Raw genomic sequence first — 21,172 nt, 5'->3', positions numbered from 1 at the left:
GGCAACTGTCTTGAATGTTTTGGGTTTGTGAATAATCTTTCATACAGCTGAATGATGGACTTTGTTTCAAAACAGTCTTATAATTCTTCCCAGATGAATGTGCAGCATCAAGATCACTCATGTTTTTCCTTCTTGACTTTAACACAATCAGATGGATTGCTCCAGACCAGCAAACTGTCAAAACTTTAGTCTGTCAAAACTGTGTGTGTTCATACAGCTGATCATCAGTCAATCAAGTCTGATTGATCAGCACCTGGCTGCTACTTAACACTTTCATTTTCAAGGAAGCAGCAAGTCTATACTTAAGTTTTCACTCACTGCTTCTAGATTTTGGGTGATTTTTTTGTTAATAAAATAATAAAGCTGGGTATTAAGTCATGTTGTAGTTCATCTAAGGCTGTATTTCTCGAGTTTTAAGACTTTTATTATATCCTGATAGATAGAACCTCATACCTCAAGGAGGGTTTACTTTTATATGAAATGCATTTATACATTACAGATAACAAATAACATAATTTTAGTTTGAATAAGGAGTAATAGCTGCACACATGCAGAGATCTAGTGAGAGCTGAACCCTTTCTCTTACTTCGTTATGACAAAATAAAACAAGTTTAAAGTGCATCACCATGGGTCTACATCAGGGGTCCCCGACTCCAGGCCTCGAGGGCCGGTGTCCTGCAGTTTTTAGATGTGTCCGTGATCCAACACAGCTGATTCAAATGGCTAAATGACCTCCTCAACATGTCTGGCAGTTCTCCAGAGGCCTGGTAATGAACTAATCATTTGATTCAGGTGTGTTGACCCAGGGTGAGATCTAAAACATGCAGGACACCGGCCCTCGAGGACTGGAGTTGGGGACCCCTGGTCTACATGGACAAAGCATCATTTCATAATGAATTTCTTCAATTAGCTCTGAGTGCCGTTTAAATTATAGAAATTAATTTCCTATAACATTATTTTCTTTTTAATGGCACCTGAAAGAAAAGAAAAAGGAAACTTTAATCAAAAGCTCCCAAATAAATAAACTGTTAAGACATTAAAAACAAATCACACAGAGGCCTACTGCTATGTACAACCTTTTATTTTTGATTTGCAAAACATCAGACAAAAATAACATTACATAAACACCAATTTATAATAGAAAAAGAAGATCTGAGACAAAAGATAAATTGCAATTACATTAGAATTTAGGTGACTTTGATAATTGGAGCCATATCATGCTGACCTACAGAGGCAGTTTATGGCTAGTAGCTTGATCAGTATACATGTGTTACAAACATTATATTAAGTGCTTTCGTTGGTTCAGGCATTGAAATTCAACGTGGCATGGATTTGGGTTCACAATGCAGGGAAAGGATTCAATACCAAATTCAAATTGATTCCTTATTTAAAAAAAAAAAAAAAAAAAAAAATCATCAATACACGTGGCTGCCAGAGTACCAATTAAGAAGCCAATTGCACACTCGGACAACCTTCCCGCTCAAATTAAGCCGGGGAACATCTGAAGCCAGCTTTGTTAACACCCTCCCCTGCATGAAAAGGGTCATGTTATGGCACACAGCTCAGGGTTGATGTGACCACAGCGTCACTGTTCCTCAGTATTGACTGATCAATAAAAACTCTCTAATTTTATTCAGTGTATACCTGAAGCAGTTTGACATGAAAGCAAATAAAAAGAAGGAATAAAGAGAGAGAGCGAGAATTAGAGAGAAAAGAAAAGTTGGTTTGAAATCACCAAAAGTGAGCAGTTGCTCCTTAAATATGATACTCGGGTCTGAACGGATTACCCCCCACCCCCCACAAGCAGCTCCAAGCTGCATTTCCAAAGACACCATCTTCTAATGAGGCTTGTCGCGCCGCTAGGGGCCGACACTTTGGACGATGCCAGCATCAGGTAGCGTCAGTGTTGCACAACTTGGTGATGCTCAAGATAAAAGCAGCATTGCATGGACACTGAGGATTTCGCCCCTCCCGATTCCCCTGTTTGACTGAAAAGCATCAGGAATGACGAAGGTGCACAACAGAAGGAGAGGTGATGACGCGGAGAGGGTACGGCGGACGCGATGGGACAAACCACAGGGCCAAGGTCATGATGACGCACTACAGAGCGTAAGTCATGCTAACAGTACCAAGGGGAGCACAAGCGCACCTCTCATTTCTCCTACTGCCACTTCTTTAAAGCTGCATTCACTCTGAAAAGTCCTTCTCTTCAATTTGCCTCGAAAGGGACAATTCACCCCAAATTACGTGTATGTATTTACACCCCTCTCGCCTGCAGTGGTATAAATGTGAAATACAAAAAAATTGTTCCTAAATGAATCTGCTCACAAGATTTGTGGATTTGTTATTTAACCCCATAACTCTGCCACTAAAGACACATTAAATTCAGCAGAAACGCAGCTATCATCTCCAAAACTTACATCAAATCAGTCTAGAGCAAAGGGTGTCAAACATAAGACGTGGGCCAGAATCAACCTGGCAAAGACTCCAATCTGGCCCACTTGAAGGCTTTGAAAAATGTGATGGAGCGCATAGATTTGGAACTCTTTGCAATTTCATACGTTTTAACAGCTTCTCCTACTGATAAAGACCTCCCCCGCTGCCATCCTGTATTTGCAATCCTCTTTCCTCTATGTACTAAAGAAATTTCAGGGTTTTTTTCCTAAGGTCAGTCCATGTCAAAAACAAACAAACATACAAACAAAAAACAAAACAAACATTACAAATACAGGTCAGTCTTGGCAAGGAGCTATGGAACCTGTTCTGTAATCTTCCACAGTTATCGTGCAGAAAACTGAGATGTAGTGTTGAAATTGCACTGTTTTTTCTTGTATTAAGCCTTCTCAAAGATTAAATGTTTAGTTAAATGTCTTTACACTGACAGATAGGTTACTTTCACTGGTCCAGCCCACCTAATGATCAAAGTGGGCTGTATGTGGCCCACGGTGTAAAATAAGTTCGACATCCCTGATCTAGACTGATAAATAGCTACAAGCCAGAGGAAAAACATGCACATTTCATTTTTGAGTAAATGGTCCCTTTAATGCCTGTAGAGATACTTGTCTGCAACACCGCAGCAAGATAAACTGTACGTGTTTCTGAAAGCTACGGAAGAAAAAAAACAAACAAACAAAAAAAACAACAACCCCGAAACAAACAAACAAACTACCGAGCTAAAGAAGCAGAGAAGAATGAAAGTAAATGCAGCCTCATCCTAGCCAGAGCCCCGATGGTAAGAGTGCAGGCACTATTTTTAAAAAACACTCCCGGTATTTTTGTGCGTAAAAAAACCCCAAACAAACAAAAAAACAAAAACGCCTTTGCCAAGTCTGAGAAGAAAGACCAAACAGAAAAAAAAAAAGAATGAATTCTTTAGCTGGACTCTCCCAAATCTGTGAGATATCTCTGAGGTAATCATTGAAGTATGACTCATTAGACAGCAATAAATACCAACATGAATACAAATATTATAAAAGTAAAAACAGAGGCAAATGCTTAATGCTAAAGCAAAATCTGAGCTAAAAGAGGTAGGTTTTCTTTTTAGGTAGATTATGGTGTACATCCATTGTGGACACTCCTCTTTTTTTGTAAGAACTACATTAAGTTGATTCCATTACAATCCCTGTCCTAAAGGGAGGAGCAGAAAGAATACAAAATAAAGACTTAAAATCATTTGCATGGGAGATGGCCAACAGTCCTCTGTGAATGCTTTCATACATGTTTTCAGACAGGATTTGTAATGGCAACAGTTACGCACGCATGCACGCACACGCACTCACACTCACACACACACTCACACAAAACACCTCCTACAACATCTACGAATATGATAAACTGTAAAGCTTGCTGGTGATAGTGTACCATGAGCTGTATATTGCAGGCATTGTTACTGTGTTACGTTGCAGATCTTATGGAAATCTCAACAAAGATGGCTCCATCTATTTTGAGGTCGGATTTCCACTGATATATAGTTTACAAGTTCCAGTATTAGAACAACTACAATGTAGAGTTAAAAAAAAAAAAAACTGAACAGATTCTGAGCAGCCTATCATGATGAAACCAAACAGGAATCTCTGGGAATGAACCACATTCAAATTTAACTTTATTTATGAGCTGTATACTGTGTTGGGAAATAGAAAGAAAAAAAAAAAAAAATCAGCAATCAAGACATTCGGTTTGTTAAAAAAAAAAAAAAAGGGGGGGGGGGGAATTCTTTTTACGACAGAAACTCTATCACTACACAAATACTAACTGCTCGTTTTACACATCCGCGAGAGTTTTCCTGTTCGGTTTTCAAATCCCCAAACTCAACTCCTCTTTTTACCCTGTTCGTGTGTGGAGGGAGATCTCCCCGTGGCACTTACATATTCATCAAACCTCCTACTGTATTTAAACATACACAAGTCAACACTGCAACCTCTATCTCAAAAAAGGAAACAGAACAAATTCAAATCCATATCTACATACAGGAGTATGTATTTCGAAATAAAATCAACATGGAGACTTTTCCAAAAAGTAAAAGAAGTCAAAAGTCAGTATTCAGTAACCAAGCACATCACACCCCTCATCAAACTGACATACTATACATACAAATGGTACTGCCTAACGACACTCGAGCTTCAACTCCTTAAAGATCAATCACAGCAGGGTAATTTGTGGGACGTGTGGATTTTACCGTTAGTATATTATATTATATATTATATATATCTTGATGATTTCTAGGAAGAGGGCAAAATTAAATGATAATATAAAATAAATCAAGCCTATTATGTGACTACAGGACCACTGAAAAAAAGCGATCAGACTGTTTGTGATATGCGGATTATCTAAGCGTCGAGCCCCGGCTGTCAGCTTGTGGCGTTTCACAGTGACTGCAGAGAGTTGGAATAAAGCCACAGTGATGTTGAATGGACTTTAAACTGTTTAAAAACAGATCAAAGCGACACCTGTCACAACTTCTCACAAAGCAATTGTGAGAAAAACTCGCCATCTTCCTCACAGAGTAACCCTGGTCTACTGAGATGAAGGAAAATCTGTGTGTGACAAATGTGGACCGGACGGTCAGTCGCAGGAACTCTTTCAAAGATTTCTTTTGTCACACAGCAAATACAGGACAAAGAAAAAGAAAAGATAAACTTTTATATTTAATTCTGCAAATGACTTCCTTTAAGCAACACTGCCTCTAGTGAAATCATGAGCACTTGGCAGGAAATCGACTTTACTTTAGGGAATTGTCTTGATGTAAAAGATATGTTGTCTTGTATAATTTTACCATAATCCCACATGCAGCAAGCCATATATTACTGGCCTGTAAACTGAAGCGTTTAAAGTCTCTTGGCAGTTTGGTTTAAAAGCCATTAAATGCTGTCTGATGAAGCATAAGCCAAAGATGACTGACAGCAGAGAGAAGGCATACAAGTTCTTATCATATACAAGTTCATGTTCCAAAAGCCACAGATAAATAGCATATAAATTCAGCAGATAGCACAATGAGAATGTCCAAGGTTCTGGAGTCATCATTTTGATGTACTGTAATGTACCAGGTGTATAGCTAGCTTAGTAATCTACATGGCTTATATTTGAGAGCAGCACGGTTTGTTTAGGTTGTCCTTTTTTTTTCTGAGAATGAACCTTGGATATTCACATCAGCCCACCACTAAACAAAGAATCATTTGAGTGTGTCAAATATACAAGCAGTTCCCTGTTTAAGCCATTCCTAAATACCCCCCCCAAAAAGGAACAAAGACAAGAAAAACAAAGATCAAAGACAAAACAAAGAGCATAGTGTTGGAGAACATGGTGCTTATGGGTCAGAAACAAAAAGTCAGTTGTGTTTGCATATATATTTTTGAGGAAAAAAACAAAACAAAAGAATCTATGTAGCCCTATGTACAGCGGCAGACATTATTTATATATACCTGGTATTTACACAATGCAGCCACTAGAGGGCTGCGCAGCATACATCATCAAACAGGAGGGCCCGGGTGGAGGACGTGCGCAGCAACACCACCACAACCAGGCCCCTGGACATTCTAGAAAATCCGCTTCCCAGTCAGAAACGAAAGGGGTGTGATATCTGTGGAGGTCTGAAACAGCTTCCCAAGCTCTCCATCCACTGAGCTCACTGTATACTGAGGAGGAACAATTCATGGAATTGTTTTTAAGGTGAAGTGACATATAAAAAACAACAACAAAAATATCTATTGCAATTATATCTGTAGCTATGCCAATTCTGAGTATGCTATGCAGCTATATATTAACAAGGCAGGCCCTTTGCTTTGCCATCAATTTACTATTCCAGTTAGATTTGGCATTTTAGCCCTTTAAAATCTGTGATAACATAGATACTGTATATCAATACATAGGCTTGAGTAAAAGGTGGTATAACAGTGCTTAGGATACATTTGATAGCAATTCTCTATTTACACGGGAAACAATAACAATAATTAAACAAGAGAGGAGAATAATGGAAAACAATTTCAAAAGAGAGCAACAAGCCATAAGGTTGGCTTGGTTTGATTGACAGTTAGCAGTGTAAGTAGCTAATACATTTAGTGGCTAATTCTCGCCTCAAAACCAGGCACCCTGAGGTCCTATCAGAACCTCACTAAATTACAGACTAAGCTCTGTACTCTGCTGTATAAACCTAGAATAATATAACATTTTCCTTCATAGGCTGTGAGGCTAGTCAGACAACTTGCCGAGCGGCTGCATGAGTGAAGCGAGCCATGGAGCAGCAAGGTTATTTTTAGGTACTGGAAGCTTTTTGAGAAAGTAGTTGACCATACCTTTGGTGAAAGGTGAAAGGCATGTGTTTGATTTGTACACAAAGTCATATACATATGCTGCCTTGGAGAGAAGCAGATTAAAAAACAAAAAACCCAAACAAACCCAAAAACAAACAAACAAATAAAAATACATGATTTCTGAAAATCATCAAAAAATTCAAAGTAATGTGCAGGCACTGCGTTTGCACCGGTAAACTGAAATGTAATGCGTACTGTATCTAAATTGTTCTGTGTAAAAGTTTCACATTGGTGATGTAAATATAAAAACAACCCCAGTAAAACCAAGAGGTAGCTTAACTGAATGGCTAAATGAATAACTGAGTATGCTTGTTGTGTTGGTGTGTGCACCACAGGCACACACACATAATGTCCAGGCATTTGAAGCAGCTGTTTGTTGATTTAAATACAGACAAAAACACTGTATATAGCCAGAAGTCATATGTATAGTTTAATCTGTACTATCTGAAATTCCCTTGTTTACTATGTCTCTTCATATCTGCTTGCTCTCCTGCACAATCTTGGCCTTTACACCAAGACAGACTTCTTTATATGGGAATCCACACGCACATGCAGTCGCACTCGCACTCACGTGCGCACACACGCACACACAAACACACACACTTTACTTTCTCTTTTTCATTTGCTTCATACACCACACCTGCATCTAGTCCAACCAGGACATTCTCAGCTCCTCTCTCTCTGTTTTTCTCTACCTACTGGGGTCTTGCCGCCAGCTTCCTCCCCGACCAACTGAGGTTCGGAGACTGCTTCTAGGAGACTTCACTGCCAAACACCTCCAGCACCAGTGGAGTGAGCTGCATGCTGTGCTCCGGCTGAAAGGACAGTGAGCGGTACTGTTTGGAGTGCTCCTCGTTAAGACTTCGCAGGTCGGCCAGCTTTTGGATCATCTTGGCGTAGAGCAGCCTCCCTCCCGGGTGGTGAAGCCTGATGTAGGCTTGCAGAGTCTCCGACAGTCGGTCTTGCAGGGCTTCGATCCGTGCATGATCCTGCACACCTGGGCGGTCTGCAATGAGGGAGGGGGGAAGAGACTCAGTGGTTTGATGTTAGGGAACAGAAAATAGCTTTTGAAATCTAACTGTCAGAAAGGATTATATCATGTGTTTATTGTGAACTACCATACTGAAAAACAAGCAGAGGATCCAGTCATAATTCGTTTAAAACCTTTGTGCTGCTTGTCACTTTTATATAATCAAGTGGACATATGCACAAATAATAGCATAGTTGGCAACAATGTTTCAAATATTTTCTGTTGCAAGAAGATACACTTCTACACTCAAATCATTCCTTCTACAGTCCTTTCTCCACACCTACACTACCTGGAGAAAGCAGACAGATGGCCATCAGCAGCACGTGCTCCTCCTCGTGCAGGTTGAGCTTCTTCAGTCCCACCTGGAACTTTACCAGCGGCTCCAACAGCTCCAGAGTGTGTCCCGCTGCAGAAGAGAAACATGCCATTAAAATGTGTAACCTACAACTCATTTCAGTGAAAAAAAGGTGATCAAAGAAATGTAACCAATTCTTGTTAAGACATTTTCATTTTCCTTCTCAGCTTTGTTTACACTAAAAAACGGCAATTTCTGGCTCGCACAATTGTCTAATTACCAAATTTGAATTAGGCTCGGTGTACAGACTAATACGAAATTTTGCTTTGCTGTTGCTTATGTAAATGAGAAGACACACAATTACATATAACAAATGAAAGCCATCCCTAGTGTTTCTGTGGATATGTTTGACTGATTTTGCAGAAATAGCGGATTGGATTAGCGACTTTTGCCTGAGGGTATATACACAGGTCACTGCCAATAACCTTATCTGCACTCCCACATTATAGTGTGGTCATCTCCTTAACGGAAAAGTACAAATGTTACTAAGTAAATATGCACATGTTTTTTTCAAATATCAGGTGGGGGGAAAAAAACTAAAATTCATAAAACACCAGTAGGCAGATCTCAACACTGTCTTTCTTTTGTCCTTACAGCAGTAAACATGGCAGCATTTAGACTGATGTTTGGACTGACCTTTGGTGACGTCACTGATCTGATATTTAAAGTCAGGTCCACCACAGCTCCAGGACATGTCTTCCAGGTTGAAGCTTTGATTTGAACGCAGCATGATCACCTCAATGGCACTGGACTTGAGCAGAGCAATCTGGTCCTCTGCAGTCAGCTCTCTACAGGGAAACAAATCATCCATTACGTTTGGATGCTTATTTAAACGATTAAAAGCAATAATCCTAAAAATGGCAACAGATGACCTGAAGATCCAGTACTGCTGTTGCAAACGCCAGATCACCCTACTGTTTAAATCACTCAGTTGTATTATGTTAATTAAGAAACTGAAAGTAATTCAGTTAGTATTTCTAATTTAGTATTTCTACTAAATTGCAGGTTTTACTTAGCAATTTAGTAGGAATATGCAAATTAAATACTGCATGTGAACCATCTCGGTCACGGAGCTTTCTCCATCGGATAAATATTCAACCCAGGTTTATTCTGGTTTTACTTTCAGTTTCTATCGCTCTCCTTCTTCACCTTCTTTGCCTGCTTTGACAACAGGGCTTATTTTTGGTGTTTTTGCCTTTAATATAAAACAACAGTGGGAGTGAGAAACAGAGGCTTTTTTTTCTTGAGGAGGCCATGCCACTATTTCTGCTAACTAAATGACTGTTTTGGTTGTGGCTTTATTTAATTTAATTTATGTTGTAGGTTTTTAGTTTAGTGTTTTAGTTTTGGTGGCAATTAACGGCTTTAGATTTCGTAAACTCCCGACTGAAGAATGGGCCATTGTAAGCCTATACAAAGGACCACAACAGCTGAAATAATAGAAATAAAGAGTAGTAATAATATCAACAACATATCATATACCGTGAAACTGCTAGAATAAAAGCATGATGTTTTAAAATGTTTTGAAATCCCACTAGTAAGAGACAAGAGCTAAACCTGCCACCCTTTAGGGATGGTATGGGCTGTTTTTTAAGGATTAATCATAAGTGGACAAACATTCCAAAGGGGAATGACAACTTCCAGGAAATACGGGCCCTGACTCGTTTCAGCCTTGACCCCACGAAACACTGTGGATTTGTCAATGTAAACACAAGGAGAGAGTTTCATGTGTGGAAGGTGGGACCCTGGTCAGCCATTATAAATTTGTCTTTGTAGACGGAAAAAGAAAAAACATTATAATAAAAAAAATTTCCTGGGGGTGCCCAACATAACCTGGTATGAAATGAGTTCCAGGATTTAATACTAAGGATGGTATAATCAATAAGTTATTTATCTATTCTGCACTAGGGACTGAAGAAATCATGAAAATACATTTGCTATTTACAGGACTGCAGCAGGGGGCAGCATCCATAGGTAACATATATAGTATATAGGTAGGTAAGTTGGCAAATTTAGCAGTTTTATTAGCTCAGACTTTTACTAATTTAAAAAAGTGAAGTGAAATTTGCTCTTTAAATTTTGGTTTCCTTTTTGTTGCATAGTCTAGCACATTCTTGAAGATTTTTGGCACCCATGTGCGAACTTCAGTAATCTGGAAACATTTGGATTGGTTTGCTGAGCACCTTTAAAGGCTCAAACAGTAAAGCTTTTCCTGCTCCAGCTCGGTTGAGATCCAGTGGCTGTAATGGCTGCCCCATTAAAGACAGATTACCATTTTACTGTTCTATCCCTCTCCAAATATTTTTTTGTGTAGTTTTGAAGTGTTATCCTTGTAGAAGGCAAATAGTTCAATCTGTGTCAATGGAGTATGACATGATGCAAAACTTTTCTTTATTAAAAGGTCCCTCTGATCCTGTACAGATTACTGTAGAAACCACCAAAACCCCCAAACTATCACAATCTGTTAACTCTTTGTGCATCTCACAAATCCTCTGTTTTGGTCATGTTAATTATTTTATAAATAACTATTCATTAACTCTATGCTGATATCTGGACTGAAAATCCGTAGTTATGGAAACGTGAAAATAATTGTTTTAAAATGTACATAAAAATGAAGATTGCTCATAGATCTGACTCTATAATGACTCCCTTACTGATTCCTGATCATAATAGCACACCCACACAGGTTTTCAGGTTCAACAACCGTTTTACTATCTTAGTCCAAACAAGTAGAAAAGAGTAGAAAAGAAAATATGCCTGCCTGCATGTGACTCAGCTGTGTAAAAGCTCGGCTGCTATGTGTTTGACATTACTGTTTTGCAATGAGAACTGCCAGAAAAAACATGCCAGCATAGATAAAAGAAACTGATAAGCTTGGAAGTAGGCTTGTCCTCGATACTGTGTTTTCTACTCCTCAAAGAGGTTTCATTCAAAGTCAAAAGAAAATCATTTCCACTGTAATAAAATTCTTTTAAAATTGTTTTTGTGAAATTGGATTTCGTTTACTCAAGTAAGCAGACAGAGTACAGTACGCAATCTGTGTAATCTATGGCCTTTGGCCCAAAGCCATCACTATGCCACAACAACAAATCAGGCAGAAAAAAAAACAAGTACGTGTACAAAGTCCTCAACACCAATTTAGGTAAAGTGTCACTGAGACAAGCAAATAAAGAATACATAAAGAGAGATCGCAAAAGCACATTTAAGCAATCAGAATCAGAATCAGAATCAGAGTAACAGTAACAGACTAAACTATTTAAATAATACAATATGTTACTGAGTTTACAAATTTAAGAAATAGCATTCATACATACAAATGGCTCAAACAAAGGATTAGATTTTTCTAGAGCTGCATATGCTTTACTATTCTAAAGAGAGCCACACACATGCACACACACCTAGCAGTTTGGTATGTGACCAGACTGCTTCACATACAGTTTGGTACAGTTTGGTATGTGAAGGATACCAAACTGCTCAAAAAATCAAGAACATTTTTAAATCTCTTTTCTTCCTGTCAGTGACTTTACTGTCTGCCATGAGACACACAAATCAGCAACCTAAAAACAAAATTAGTCAGATGTCAATTGTTGTAATGTTATTTAGTAATTATTCTAATTTAATTAGTCTTTTCTCGACATTTTAACATCGTTTTAAAATTACTAAGAAAATTTTTTGGCTGCACTAAAGGCCTTGGAGTCAGATTAATCAGAAAACACTCTTGATTCTTTTGACTGACATCAGTCAGAGTGCAAGCATGTACCTGAAACCGGGAATCATCTTGGCAAAGCCGATAACCTTCTGAATACTATAGGAGACCAGGTCAGCCAGGTGGGGCAGCATAGAAAAGCTGGAGCCTTCTTCTTCACTGGAGTCAGGACTGCTGCCCTGATCCTGGTACATCATCAGCAAGTTGTTGAAATTCATTTTGGTGTCAACTGACTCTGCATTGATCATAACACAGAGAGCAGAGAGAGAGGGAAAAAAAGGAAAGAGATCAAACATGAAGCAAGAAGAGTAAAGTGGTCACATGACGACATGCAACAATTTCACACCATTTCAGTGTGAATATGCACTCAGAGATAAAGCAGTTATGAAAACAGAGAGGGCTTGTTGGTGAAAAGGATCTGATCTGAAGCTTTACGACTTTCAGCTAAGCAGAAGTGCGCTGAATAGCCTCAAAGTGCAACTCAGTGAACATAGGAAGCTTCAGAGCTTGCTGTGGTTGTTTTGAGCTATCTGTCTCTGCTATGTGCCGGTGCTAAGGCCCGTGACCCTTGCTGTGCTCACGCCATTACTGACATATGCAGTAATGAACTGAGAAGCCAGGTGTCTGAGGAGTGCAGGTAATTCACACGATTTCCACTAAATTCCCAGTAAAGCAGATTATATAAGTTAACGTGAAAATAACTGAACTGGAAAATGAAATCCTTTTCCAAGTCAGGTGTTCACTCTTAGTAATTTTCCCAAAACATGTCTACCAGAAAGGGGGGGAAAGAGTGTTTTCTGACTGCAAGCTATTAGTCATTTCTGCTTTAATATCTTATAATTGTAATTCTTTTTCTCGTTTTCGGCAAGACACTGCTTTCACTTGATTGCCAGCGAAGTCTTCACAGTGTGTGAATTTTACCTGGAGAGTGACTGAAAGAATCAGAGGAGGCATCGGACAGGGAGTGGAGAGAGGCAGCTCTGCTAGCGCTTCGTGTCACTGGGCCCTCACGCACAGGGGGCTAGACATGAGAAAAGGGCACATGTAAAGGTTTCACGCAGTATAAATTTAAAAATAGACAAGCATTTGATCTTAAAGTAAGCCATTTTTCTGCTGTAAAATAATCCAAACTTTCATGTAAACTGGGTTAGGGTTTCATTAATCAATAATCAATTTAAAACCATTATGGTAAACTAAGGTGAACTATGTTTGACTGGATGATGTTCATTTGATGAAGACACAAACCCTAAATCGGCAGAAGTCAGAGTAGGAGTCGTCATATGTTTTATGGTGAGCCTCCACCAGCGTGGCAATGATCTGACTCTGTTCTTCGGTGAGTCTGGGTCGCCGTGCCTCTTTCTCCGCTTCGCGCTGTGCCTCCTCATCCTTCCTCCGCTGAATCAGGTCCTTCTTCCTCTGCACTTCCTCATCTGTCAGAATGACTGGATGGGGAAGATCGAGAGAAAGTGCGAGAATTGTCAGCAAAAGAGAAAAAAAGTGCACAAATAAATTCTTTGCATGACAGTTAAGCTCAAACACATACACAAAGACAACATTAATGCAAAGAAAGAATAGGAAATATCTGGAGTAAAATTGGGAAAAAATTAAGAAATGTATAAAAAGTTACAGTAACAGAAGTTCTAAGGTACACCACTTTTAAAGCTTTTCAGTCTGGATTTGTGTGCTACATTGTGTTGACAGCTATGTCAATGTTGTGCTGGGTAAAGGGTGGTTGTTGTTCTCTGGAGGAAGAGAAAGGCCGGGGATGGGTCCATATGGAGACCCCTGCTGCACTGAACAACTGAATGCATTGTCTTTGTTCTGTCCGCTCCTTGTTGTTCTAGCCACTGAATTAGCTCACAGAAACAGAGAGAGAGGCAGAGAGAGAACTGACTCTCAACAACATGTTGCTGTTTTTGTTTTTTTTAACTTTTAACAGCAACAGCACTGACACTGGCTCCTGTTCACATAAAATAAAGTGAAGTGTTGTTGCCGCTACAAGAAACTTTTTTTTTCCCCTACTGGAGGAGGGAGTGGGACATTTGGTTGGCAGGGAGAGACTTGGACAATATCCGGATATTAGCAGAAGAGAAGAAAACATGTATCTGCTATTTACAGACTATAAAAACAAACAACAGTGTGTGGAAAGAAGAAGCCTGGCTAGACGGTACATTAGGCGTTTAAACTTCACATGGAGTATACTTACTGTACACAATGTGAGGAGGAACTGTTAGTTCAAATGAAATATGTAAACACTAAAGGAGCAAAGACCCAGAGATACTTGACCTCAGACCAAACATTACATAATGTTAACAAGCGGGACAGCAAGCCCCCATGGTAGCAAAAACCACATGTGTACATTTTACTGTGAATTCAATAAAAAGAAACAAGAATGCTTTAATGTCTCTAACACACAAATTTGTACACTGTACACAATCTGTACATTTTTCAAAGTAGGAAGTTGGTCTTGGGCGGTCCGGGATTCCAACATTATATCCTGGATTGGTGTGAGATCCGGCATCCAGGGAACAAACGCTTGTGGCTTCATTTTCAAGCCCATGTGCTATGCAGTTATTTAAAGAAAGAAGAAAAAAAACTGATTCTGTTTTTTTACATGAGAAGTTTTATTTATTTATTTATATAATTATAGTAATTTGTGCTTTTAATCTTAATTAATTTGTTTTCTTTTTGTGGCTTTTATGTTTTCTATGTATCTTTTTTAAATGTTAATACCACAATTGGAAAGCATTTTAGGTCAACTTTTGTTGTTATTTTATTTTATGTGCCATTTAAATAGAAATGATTTGACTTCAATAATTAATAACGTGGTTTATTAGAACTGCAATCTGAACCCAAATCGAATCCACCTACATATGCGGGTTGGGGCAGTAACTGAAGACAAATGGGTGACCTGTCATACTTACACTCTTTCATCATGCCAATGTCCACACACCGTTTGAGGCGGCATGCCTGGCAGTGGCGCCTGTTGTCCTTGGTGATGGTGCAACTGCCGTTAAAGGGACATGTGAAGGTGGCCTTGCGCTTCATACTGCGCCTAAATATATTGTACACATTACACAGTATATTAAAATACAAACATAATGAAGTCTGTTAGCACACAAAAATAAAAATCAAAGAATGAAATTAATACAAAGTTGTTTTTTTTAAAAGGGGAAGAGAAGAAGAACCTTAAAAGTGTTTGGCTGAATTCAACAGCTAAGGCAATGTGGAAACTTTTTGACAAAAAATATTTTGAGAGAATTTTCAAGACATCAAGAAATTCTGTACTTTTCCCCTCTTTTACATAAATAAATAAAAGATACCGAATAGTAAAAATGCTGACTAAACAGGTTACCATCTTTGTGCAATTTAAAAACAGCTGTATTTAAGAAGGTGGAAGGGCATATTGATTAAATGTAATGACCTGAATAATAACACTAGAACACAGCAGAATCATCTCCAACAAAAACAAAATGGAGAAGCTTCATAAATGAATTACAGCAGCACAGGTTTTGGTAACTGGATGTTTGGAAAAAACTGACATCTGTCATTTTGCCAGGTTAGAACACTGATGCAGGGTGTACTGAAACAATAAATGATTTACAACACTATTAAGAACAGCGTCGGTGGTCTGTTTCTTTTACAACATAATATTAAACATACATGGTAGAATATACCCATGACCACTACGGGGGTCACAGGTGCTGCTTCTCTTTAGTGCAGAAGGGGCACGTGCAATAAGATTTCCTGTCAGTCAAGTGAGAATCTGCACGATTCGGAAAATCCCAAATTCAAAGATCTTTGTTGACTTCTGATCATTTCCCTGAGAGAAAGGTTCCTCGGATTATAATCAAAGGGTGATGGTCATTTCAGCCTTCACCTTGATAGCAGAAGAAGTATTAAGCCGTTAGAATAACATAACAATGGATTAAAAAAAAACAAACAAAAAAACAAACATCAAATGGGGGAAAAAAAACGATTGCCTGTCTCGATACATTGATTATTCTTGAGCAATCACCTAAGTCCACATACTTCATATCTGCTTGTTAAGACATATTGACTGCGGTGTTTAAGCGTCTGCTTTAACTGCAGAAAAATAAATAAATAAATAGTTTCTTGGGACATTAACATGGTAAGTAACTGCAGAGTTAGTATTTCTGTTTATCTTTTTTCTCCAAGGTTTCACAAATCCATACTCTTTCCCGTTATTAGTTATTATCAGCTGTAATGCTACTGTACAGGTCATTTAAGAAAAAAAAAAATCCTTATAATTTTTATGACCCTACCAAGAAAATCTAATATAACCTCTGGATGGCAGAGTTGTTACATTTGACTGCATTAGATTTTATAGGCATGCCTAATAAAATGGCCATTTAGTGTATAAATGAGTGCAAGAAATTTTAGATTTTATTTTAAACATTTTATATTTTATTTCTGAATTAATGTAAAGTTCTGTATGTACTGTGTTTAGTTACACACCGTCATCAACCTCCTCCACCTGGTACCCTCACATGCTTCTTATTACTGACTTCTTAGAAAATGAACAGTTAACACCATATATAAACTGACTATTGCCTGCTCAACATACTTTATCTAGGCCATCAGACCCAGATAAATATTTTTGACCTTCAAGTCTGAGACTGACTAAAAGTAAGTCAAAGGCAATCTACGGGTCAAAAATTAGTCCTGCCAAATGATGATGCAAGGCACAATGATTTACTCAGTAATGGACATTTATGTATGAAAATTTATACACAGATGTGAGCAAAAACACGTGCTTCGTGAAAGTTCAAACAAGGGCCATCAGCGAGCCGAGGAAGGAGATTATTAAACATCCGTCTTTTTTTTTTTTCCCCTCCCCTCCCGTTATATATATCAACACTGCCGAGAGAAACAGGCGCAACTGCACGGATACATCAAACACACACACACAAGCCCAGCACAAAATCACGACTTGCTCCAGTTTCGTCTTTGGATAAATTGGAAACTCATGTCTGTATCAATGAGCAAGGAGCAGCCAAGACATTAAATACAGGAATGGGCTCGTTTGTATTCTTGGCCTGCTGCCGAGCATTAGTGTGAACACGAATGCTGTCAGCTGGTGTGCGTGTGTGAGTGAGAAGCTGTGGGCAGCGATTATACTTTATATCATAATATATATCTCAGAATATAAGTATGTGAGTAGCCATTATATATGCAACTTGTGACTGTATGTCAGTGTGTACGTGTGTCAGTTACTTGGTCAACATGCAATATTTTCCAATCATTTTGAGCTTTTTTTTTTTTTTTTTTTTGCTGGCCACACAAACGTTTGAGTATCAGTGTTTACGTCTGCACAGGCGAGAATTAAAATCATCAATTTTTGTACCTGAAAAAGCCCTTGCAGCCCTCACAGGTCATGGCGTTGAAGTGGAAGCCAGTGGCTTTGTCGCCACAAACACCACAGATTCGTGGAACATTCCTATCGAATTCATCAGGGGCCACAGTGGACGTACTCACAACCGTGGGCTCCATCACTAAAAAGAGAGATGAAATCAAAGGAGGAAAAGGGGAAAACAAAAAGACACATTAAACAACACTGTAGAAACTGTATGCAAACAACACTGTACAAACTGTACACAAACACAACACACACACACACACACACACACACACACACACACACACACAAACACACAAAAACACACACACAAAACACACACACACACACACACAAACACACACACACGAAAAAAAAGAAAAAAAGAAAAAGAAAAGAAAAGAAAAGAAAAGAAAAGAAAAAAAAAAAATCGACCTGCTTGCCCAACAACCAGCTAAGGACCCGGGGTGGTGCAGCTATTCAGGCTGAGGCACCTGATCTGTGGAATTCTCTACCTGAATCTGTAAAATCTGCCCAATGAGTGAATTTCTTCAAAAGTCAGCTTGAGATGTAGTGTTTTAAAGGGACTGTTGAATTTCAGATACAGAATCTGCTTTTACATTTTGTGCACTTTTATTCTTTAATTCTTGCATTGCTTTCAACTTTTAATTTCTGCATGGCTTTAAATTCCATTATTTATGTGCATTTCCAAAGTCCTACATAGATAAACTTTGATTACAGTTTATATTATTTAATAATTTAATTTTATATACACTGACGCACAACACTACATATTTGAGAACACGAATAATAAAAATAAAGTTCCATTGTCAGATTTTTAATTGTCTCTCAATTATTTGACTGTAAAAAGTGAAACACTTTTTTTAAATTTAAACTTTGGCCCTTTTTTATAGGACTGCAACACCTCATTCTACTCTCTGCAGGGAAATTAATTCTATTTTCTTCGTCCAAGGGGAAAAAATGAAGACATATGAATTGAAAATAAAAAAACAAACAAAAAAAACTTGTTAAACTTCAAAATGCTGAATCTCCGTAATTTGAGTCTGAGGAGAAGAAAAAAAAAAATACATGTCACCACAAGGCTAGAATCCACATGAACAAGCGATGACTATCTTTTTCACAAAGCTTCTTTCTTATTTCTTTCTTTGCTTGCACTCTACAATGAAAGTGAGATAAAATGATTGAAGTATGTGAAGGAAAGGGAGGGTAAGTAAACCAGTAACCCTCTTCCTCAAAAAAAAAAAAAAAAAAAAAACCTAAAGAAAAGAAAAGAAAAACAGCCACTGACATACCTGAATAATAAAAAAGTTTGACGGAGTTCTTCATCATTCACAGGTAATTAAGAAACAATATTCAGCCCAAAAGTCTCAGCGACTTTTGTTGCTTTTCTGTTAGTTCAACTGTGAATATTAATGGTGTTTTGTTAAATTAAGGTCTGCTCCTGGTCCAATTTCATTAAGGACGTTTAGTCTTCATTACAACAAAAGGTCAAAAGCAGAATAAAACAGAGGGTCTAGTCATTGCCCTTGTTCTTTGCACGCATCAAGCTTCTACAGTAGCTTCAACAGAGACCACATGCCTTAACCACGAATATGTGATACATGTGTTATGGTACAGTAAGACTTGTCTACAAATATTTGTTTAGCCAATTCAGCAGATGGTCACACAAACGTCTGATAAACAACAGACCAATGGCAGATAACAGACAACTTTTCAGACTTTTCAGCCTCGCTTCTGAAACAGTGAGCCCCAGCCAGGTGATATAAAGAAAACTGAGCAATGTTTCGCATCCTACATAAGAAAAAAGTTATACCTACACTAAAATGGAGTAGTTTTGTGTGAAAGCTGGAGAGTATTTACCATCACACAACACTGGCTGTGAAAAAGCTCCTACGAATACTGTGGCAACCCTGTTTTGTTATTCCAACTAGTCTATAGTGACAGACTAGGCAGGGTGTGCCTAAAACTCTTGTTGTTCTCTGTCGTCTCAGCGCATAACTTGTGTTTCTTTTCCCACCTCCCCTTTCTCACATCCCTTTCTTTCTGAGTGCAAAGTACACAAGTTGTCTCAAAGGTCCTTCAGAGAATGTTGGCCTATAAAGCTGCGCTAATCATCAATCATATGACCAAACATTAACAAATTTCATGTCTATGTGACAGTGCCCCCAGGTTATTTATTACATGGCTATGCTTGATATCCAGATGATGAAAATATAAATGAGCATAGGTTTTACATTTCAAGCACTGGGGCTCCATGTATCCAAAATAATGAGCATTACCCTTGCTGGCCAGGATTACGGATTTTGTTTGCAAACACCAGAATGACCCAAAACACATTTGAAGAGGCTGTTTCCAAAGCAAACCAAACAAACCCACAGATGCGTATACCACATACATTTATGCATCCTGGGTTAACCTTATGTAGTTGCAATCTTTACCCCTAAAATTCTCATAGGTATGTGTTATAAAACTTATATCCTCTGGTAGTTTTGCAGTGCCAGTAGATGGAAAGACTAACTCCTAAACAAAGAAATCACATCCAGGCAATGCAATGTCCCTGAGGGGATCTCGTGGTGCTGATCTTTCTCACATACAGTCATAAAAAAAAAAAAAAAAAAAAAGAAAAAAAGCCTTTAGAAGTCCTGCTGGTATTTGGAAACGTGATACATTATCAAAACCAAGAATACTCCATGATTCAGCAGAAAAAAGCAATGCTATGGCTGATTAAAATTTATAATAATCCTTTTCACGGGTCTAGTGTAAGAACCACAAAGCTGTGAGTGCTGTCATGTAATGTAATATTACGCAATTATGACCGGTATAAATGACAAAGACCTTTACAGAAAAAAAGAAAACACACACACACAAAAAAAAACATAAAACAAGTTCTACTGAACACGGGAAAACTACTCCCAGTACACATTCACACTCATTACTCACTGTGAACCAAAATGCCCATTTGCTTCACTATATCATCAAATGATCACTGAAGTCAGCCTTCTGTGATTGCATTCAGGCTTGACAGGCCATTACACTAAATGCACAGTAGAATTGAGAGAGCTCTAAATAATGCATCAGGTTATTAGACCAGATCTGTAGTCATTCCAGTATTGGGCACGCAAAGCCAGGCGGCAAGTTTTGTAGCTTCGGGCTTCTACTGAACGTCTCACTCTTGAATGATATACATATTGTGTGTATGCCGTTTGCCATCAATCAAATCTGTCACTGTGGTAATCATGCAAAATAGTATTCTATCCTGTGTGTTACAGTGGTATAAAGTATAGCCCTGATTTGCTTACAGAGTTGAGGCAAAGGGTAAAAGAAGACATTATGGACATTACAAGATATAACTCTATACAATGACATTACCCATTTGTTTGTGAAAGGCTGTAAAGTTAACTTTTTGGTTTCCTCAATATTCTTGAGAGCCAGAAATTACAATATTTAAACATCAGAATGAAGTGCTAACTCATTTAGCAAGTTCTACCCACAAACTGAACAGGTGAAATACACAGGCATACTTGCTATAATTCTTCTAGTCCCAAGTAGAAGAATAATAAAAAGGCTAGAATTTGCTTGTCCTGCATTATATGTAAACACAGCAAGACATAAAATGTGGTACCTAAGTCCATTATTAATGCTCCAAAAGGTAGCAACAGCACAAACATGGTTGTGAGGTACAGTTCAGCAACTTTATCTTGAGAAGGGAAGAACGTTGCCTGTGTCGGGACACTTATTAATCAAAACGACCACACTACAGTTGTTATGACGGTGGAAATCAGCTATCTAAAACAGATTCCCTAGCAGTCTGTAATCACACTGTTTTTGTCTTTTTTTCATTTTATGATGGTCGTCTACAGAGACTGACTTGATTTTGGAGCAACTCTCAAATGAC

The 21,172-nt window shown here is 38.3% G+C and overlaps 1 protein-coding gene across 2 annotated transcripts in view; it reads right to left on the bottom strand.

The window, feature by feature from the left end:
* Positions 1-1,065: 1,065 nt before the first annotated feature.
* LOC116326505 (vitamin D3 receptor B) overlaps positions 1,066-21,172 on the bottom strand; it is a 32,215-nt gene continuing 12,108 nt past the window's right edge. The window contains exons 3-10 of one of the 2 annotated variants that reach the window (XM_031747836.2): positions 17,266-17,413; positions 14,822-14,952; positions 13,143-13,339; positions 12,819-12,918; positions 11,952-12,132; positions 8,828-8,979; positions 8,126-8,242; positions 1,066-7,812 (exon numbers count right to left, since the gene is read on the bottom strand). In XM_031747836.2, coding sequence (XP_031603696.1) covers positions 7,559-7,812; positions 8,126-8,242; positions 8,828-8,979; positions 11,952-12,132; positions 12,819-12,918; positions 13,143-13,339; positions 14,822-14,952; positions 17,266-17,411 — 1,278 coding nt within the window. In that variant the 5' untranslated portion in view covers positions 17,412-17,413 and the 3' untranslated portion in view covers positions 1,066-7,558. The remainder of the gene's footprint in view (positions 7,813-8,125; positions 8,243-8,827; positions 8,980-11,951; positions 12,133-12,818; positions 12,919-13,142; positions 13,340-14,821; positions 14,953-17,265; positions 17,414-21,172) is intronic. The other variant, XM_039612123.1, reaches the window with a different exon arrangement.

This window comes from Oreochromis aureus, linkage group 5, assembly GCF_013358895.1.
Source record: "Oreochromis aureus strain Israel breed Guangdong linkage group 5, ZZ_aureus, whole genome shotgun sequence".
In the NCBI taxonomy this organism is placed as follows: domain Eukaryota; kingdom Metazoa; phylum Chordata; class Actinopteri; order Cichliformes; family Cichlidae; genus Oreochromis; species Oreochromis aureus.
Note: the sequence above shows the minus strand (reverse complement) of the source record. Positions and strands in the feature narration are given on the sequence as shown.